This window comes from Dendroctonus ponderosae, unplaced genomic scaffold (genome assembly GCF_020466585.1).
Source record: "Dendroctonus ponderosae isolate FM_Combo_2020 unplaced genomic scaffold, Dpon_F_20191213v2 Dpon_F_20191213_3, whole genome shotgun sequence".
Taxonomy (NCBI): domain Eukaryota; kingdom Metazoa; phylum Arthropoda; class Insecta; order Coleoptera; family Curculionidae; genus Dendroctonus; species Dendroctonus ponderosae.
In genome coordinates, this window is record NW_026018508.1 from 13,002,085 (window position 1) to 13,007,865 (window position 5,781).

At 39.1% G+C, this 5,781-nt stretch overlaps 1 protein-coding gene across 5 annotated transcripts in view; it reads right to left on the reverse strand.

The window, feature by feature from the left end:
* The window catches only part of LOC109537368 (leucine-rich repeat-containing protein 43-like), a 12,913-nt gene extending 11,913 nt beyond the window's left edge, over nucleotides 1-1,000 (reverse strand). For 4 of the 5 annotated variants that reach the window (XM_048665227.1, XM_048665230.1, XM_048665228.1 and 1 more), the window contains exons 1-2: nucleotides 531-1,000; nucleotides 258-474 (exon numbers count right to left, since the gene is read on the reverse strand). In XM_048665227.1, coding sequence (XP_048521184.1) covers nucleotides 258-474; nucleotides 531-950 — 637 coding nt within the window. In that variant the 5' untranslated portion in view covers nucleotides 951-1,000. Of the gene's footprint in view, nucleotides 1-257 lie in introns of all 5 variants that reach the window. The other variant, XM_048665231.1, reaches the window with a different exon arrangement.
* Nucleotides 1,001-5,781: the final 4,781 nt, after the last annotated feature.

Here is a 5,781-nt window from a genome sequence, read left to right on the forward strand (position 1 = left end):
AGAACTGAACGCGGGTTCTGATGAGAACAGTGTAAGCGTTCAAGCAAACCACTTCTGAAGATGCAAGCCACTCGTGCTTGCGAAACGTCAGGAAGAAATTCCACCGAATGACGGCCTAAAAACCCGAAAAACCGTGATGGAAACAATGATGGAAATGCGCTGAAACCTTTCAATGAAAGCCATCTATTTTGTCTGCAATGGGCTCTACCCCCTATTAAACGCAAAAACATGGAACGTGGAACTATTTGCAAGCATACCGTCTTTCAGTTGATTCCTCCCGAGACCGAGATGTCTCAAGTTCTTGGGCAAATGCCTGAGAAACTCGCTCAAATCCTCAATCAAATTGTCAAAAAGTTCCAGAAAAACCAAACTTCTGGGCAGCATTATCCCTGGCACTTGCATCAGAAAGTTCCCAGACAGAGTCAGCATTCGCAGTTGCTCAAACTTTTGCAGACTGTTGTCCATTTCTTTGATCTTAGGCAAATGACCCCGGAAATGAGCTCAGGTTAGCAGTAACTACGATCACTTACAAAACAGCAGTCCAACTGCAAATATTTCAGATTGTTTCTGAAAAACCCCAGATCGATTATCTCACATTTGTCCACGGCTGTTTTGAGCAGATCGTAATGGTTCCTCAAAAACCCATTTCGCTGCGCCACAATATCGGTATCGTGCTGGTTGTACCGTTGCAAGTGCCATTTTAAGATTTGCAACTTATTCTCGTTGAACATGCGATTTTGATGTTCCTGGGCGTTCATCTCCTTCATAAACGGCCCAAAAATCGACATTTTCAACTTGTACAGAAGCCCCGATTTCAATGGGATGTTTAAAGTGGCGATTTGTTGCAGGATGCGCGCTTTTCTTCTGAAGATCTTCTCCTCGACGGTCCAGTGATGCGCCTCTAAATGTTTGGCGGACGGTAAGTCAAGAATTTTAGTACTTTGATCCATCGGAAGGGCAGTTTTACTGGAAATTTGGCATGTTGAACACGAAATGTCAGCATTTTTTGGTTAATTTTGTAAACTAGTCTTTATAATTTTCAATTTGGTCAACTTTACTGTTTTTATCAAAAGAGATAGACTTTCGAGGCCATTCCTTGAAACCAATGGGTTTTTAGGCCGTCGTTCGGTAGAATTTCTTCTTGACGTTGGGTTCTGATGAGAACAGTGTAAGCGTTCAAGCAAACCACTTCTGAAGATGCAAGCCACTCGTGCTTGCGAAACGTCATGGATACATTCTGCCGAACGACGGCCTAAAAACCCGAAAAACCCATTAGTTTAATATTTTTGCTTTAAAGTTATCCCAGATCCTGGACTCTCTTTGTCCAGTCGTATGAATGACCAAATGCAATGCTGTTGTGCTGTTGAGCGATTGCAGCCTTTAAACGATTGGAGAGTTTGTGTGTCAAGTTATTGGTAGTGGTAATTTCTAAAATAAATTAGCGCCCGATCGATGTGGCTCATAGCCATTTTGAATTATGGAACAGTGAAACAGTTCGGGTATGTGAACGGCCGCCTGCTTTCCAGCTCGGACACGCAACTCTGCCCTTGTATAAGTACTGTATTTAGCACATTTTTCCTTTATTTATTCAACAGCTCAGGCGCTCGATAAGCATGCCGTGCGTTCTTTTCGAAAAACGTTTCTGAATGCGGCTGAAGGATGTTGGTTTGCCGAACGGTTCTCAAACGGCAAGCTGCAAAGCTCCAATGATTTCGATCTCATTCCACATAAACCAGAAAAGTGGCGGCAAATTTTACTTTTATTCGTCCCGCTTGAGTCAGAAATGAATTTCATGCTTTCACCATATGCCGTAAAATTTTCTCGACGTGGGTGCACTTTTTATGTCCACACTTTCCCGGATTACGAGTGTGGATGGAGCATGATCGGCTTAAAAATACGACTTTCTACCAAACAGCTTCTGCATATTCGATTTTTCGGACAAATTTTGCTAATAGGGTGTTTTCATTGTATCAAAAGTTCCTTAATCTACGGTAATATATATATGAAAGATTAAATAAGTTTATACTGTCTATATATTGCTATTTTGTTACATATTTAATAAACAAATTCAGCTAAAACTCAAATTATTCACAAATTTCTAAAACGCAATCCTATTGCTTGTGACGTCTCTGGTCATATAAATGGCGGATTGCTTACGTTCTGTGCATAGTGTTTACTTGTGTGGTTGTGTTTTTTTAATTATTTTGTCGATTTAAATAATTGATAGTTTGTGTTAAACTAAAAAATGGCCTCAGAAGGATTCCTTAAAGCGTCAACAAACAATTTACCATGCGTACATATTTTTATGGTTACCGAATTTTAAAAAAACGACGAACGCTTTAATTCAGCCGAATTTCAGGGTGTCAAAGCAGCAGCGTCAGTAAAAATTCGTAAATTCATTGTTAGTTACTCTCTACTTAATATACTAATCTGTCTGTATTGGTTTAAATTAGGTAAATAATATATAGGATTTCACTTATTCAACTTAACCTAACTTATACACATGGCTGCTTTAAAAGTAAAATTAACTCTTAAATTTGTATTTTGGGCAACACGAGAACAATATGGTGATATGGGATATGTGGAATTGAAACGCGAGGGTTCTTTGTGCACTGTACCAGGTAGAATTTGCCCACAACACAGAGTACGATCGAAGGCATATTCTGTCTGCCTCATAATTAGCTTATTGTTCGTACTTTCATTAAAATGATCCTCACAACAAAAAAACATTGATTTTGATTTAGGCACATCACGTCTAGCTGCTTTGAACCATAAAACTTTACGTGCATAATCATGGGGAACGGTTAGAAAGAGTTTGTTTGGAGCACTTATTGAGGCATCCTGGCACAAAACACCACTTATTTTGTGATCCATACATGTCACTATTTTCCATTATGCAAGATAATAATAATAATCAATAAAACAATGATAATCTCAATAACTTATATAATAAAACAAAGTTGCGAAAATTGTTGATATGACCTGCTACGTCACAATCGGGATAGGCAACCGACGATACGGATTCGGCGTTTTTGGCGGAAAACATCTGATTTGAATTTAAATTCGCTTTAAAATGATTATGAAGACTTTTTTGCAAAAACAATTATATCAGTGTAATGTTTGCCATAACTACTTTCTATATATCAACATTAAAAAAGGTTAGAAAACCTTATTCACTGAAAACATTCATTTCTTGAACCGCACATGTTGTTCCCAATCGAATCAACCATTAAATCCAGTCTGGACAATCAGCCTAGCTGGAAATGAGGGTGCGTTTCATTAGAGCCAGGTATCTGTTCTTGTTTTAAGCATGCCTCTATCTAAACAGACAGAGACGCGGCTAAGTCTCGTTAGAGCCAACCTGTTCCCTGTCGTGTTTTACTCATCTGTTAAGCCGTCAAGCCCGGTCCCATTATTTTAAATAAAATTCATTGAGCACGCCGCCTTAACGAGGCAAAAATATGTTCAATTGACGGGAGCAAATTTGAGAGGGAGGGCGGCCCAAAGATACCCTTTGTAGCACTGTGAGAACGAAAATTTTGCGAGAATCAAACACCGGGTATTAAAGAGCAATTTATCCGAAATGTACACCACTGGATTTTTTTGAAACGAAAGCCCGTTCGCTGTCTTTCATCTAAATATTGTGCCTTTTTAGCAGAACTAAATAAACTTCCACTCGACAAAATACAATTGAGCGGCCTCGTTATTCTGTATCGCCTATTTTGTCCACTTATTTATACCTACTTTCCATTGGTCGAGTGGCCAGACTGGCCCCACTCGAAAACATTTCTTGAAAAAGGCCGGACTTCATTTTTCCGTAATTGAAGCTTCGGATATCAAATGTCCTCGAACTACTCAATGAAACTATGCGAATTTCATTGCGGAGTTAAAGAACGAACGTTTTTCTTATTTGTGGGATGGCCAGCTAAAACGGACTAAAACACTGTAATATGGAGGTTCTTCGTGGGTCACAAACTGTGCGTTCTGCTCAAGAAACACTCGTGTGAAAAGTTAATGTTTGGCTGACAAAAACGAAATATTCTTTATATGGACTCAAACGCTCTAAACACTCATATTTGAACGGTATTTTCCTGAAACTTTCAAAGGTGGCAAATGTGAAAAATCGACTTTTGGGCAACGAAAAAAAACTCAAACCACACACTGTCTAATTTCGTTGTTGTGTAAGTTCAACCAAAGAGCTTCATTGCCTTTATTCGGTTGCACCCGGTCGAACAATGGTGCAGAGTGCTTTCAAATGGCTGAAACCTTAAAGCTCGTTAAAAAAAATGAACTTTTGCTGCGTCTGTCGAAATAGCCCAGTATTCAACCCGTTCCATGCGATTTCCATAATTCCGCTAATTCGTTCTCTTCATTAAGCTGCAAAACCGCGCTAATTCCCCATGTCCGAAAAACTTCTACACTTTTGTTTATTTAAGTTCTAAGGCCGGATTAGGCCCTTATTATATTAGATTTACATGTTTAAAACAGCGGCGACTAAGCGAATTAGTCGGACCTTTGCCTAAGCTTTGAAAAAAACACAATTTCTGGACATGTGGTTAGTTCTTGGCATTAAAACGGGACGCTTAATGATTGCAAATACATATTTTGGCGAAAGTGGCCACAATTAAACCGGAATATGCAACACATACGGGTAGAGGCGCTTTGCGCGTATTTTTCAAAGTGCACTTAAAAGGCCCCAGCTCGCATAATTAAAAGCTCGATTGCAAAAGTTATTTCAGGAATTAATTAGAGCTTTCAATTAATCCCTCAGCAGTTGAACACGAACACCAACGTTAAATATGGTGGGGCTTTTCTGGCTAGAGCTACTTAACATATTAGAACATTTAGCTCCCAGTTCAGATCAAAGACTTTTTCAAATTTCCGCTTCAATCCAAAGTCAATGTTGTAGTTTGAGTGTGCTAATTAGCCGGATTTTCGCAGTGGCGTCGTTTAACATGATGTTCATTAAATCATGGACGTGGTCTGCATTAAGCGGAAATGGGTTGGGTTTTTTGAGCTAAAACTGTTTTCGTTTGCTCACTGCAATCTAGCTACCCGTAACTGAAACAATTCTGGAAACTGCGCGAAATTTCCTATTAAAGTGAGTTTTTTCTCACTTAAAGCAGCGGATTTTCTCTTTCAAGTGATGTTATGGGCTGGATGCAGGGATTTTCGGTTTTTTCTTGACGAATTTTTGAAAAACTCGTGTTTTCCATCGGCAATCGATTGGCTTTAGTAACTGAAAAGTACAACTTTCAGAAATTTCCTATTTTAATAGGAAAAACTCACTTTGGTGAGTTTTTTCTCACTTAAAGCAGCGGCTTTTCTCTTTCAAGCGATGTTATGGGCTGGAGCCAGGGATTTTCGGTTTTTGTTGACGAATTTTTGAAAGACTCGTGTTTTCCATTGCCTATCGACTCACCTTACTAACAAAAATCCTGGAAACTTCCAGAAATTGCCTATAAAAGTGAGTGTTTCCTCACTTAAAAGTGCGAAATTTCTCTTTCGACATATATTATAGACAGTCTTGGAGATTTTGTGTTTTTTGGTGGCAAATTTTTGAAAAATCCCTGCTTACTACCGGCCACTCTCCTCACTTTCGTTACTCAAAATATTCTGACAATTCCCAGAAGAATCCCATCAGAGTGCGATTTCCATTCCCCAAGCAGCGCATTTCTGTTTCAAGTCATAATAAGAGCCGGATTGTGGGATTTTTGGCCATTTCTTGAAATCTTGGAATTTTTGAAAAATTCGTGTTTTTCAAAGGCCAATCGCCTCGCC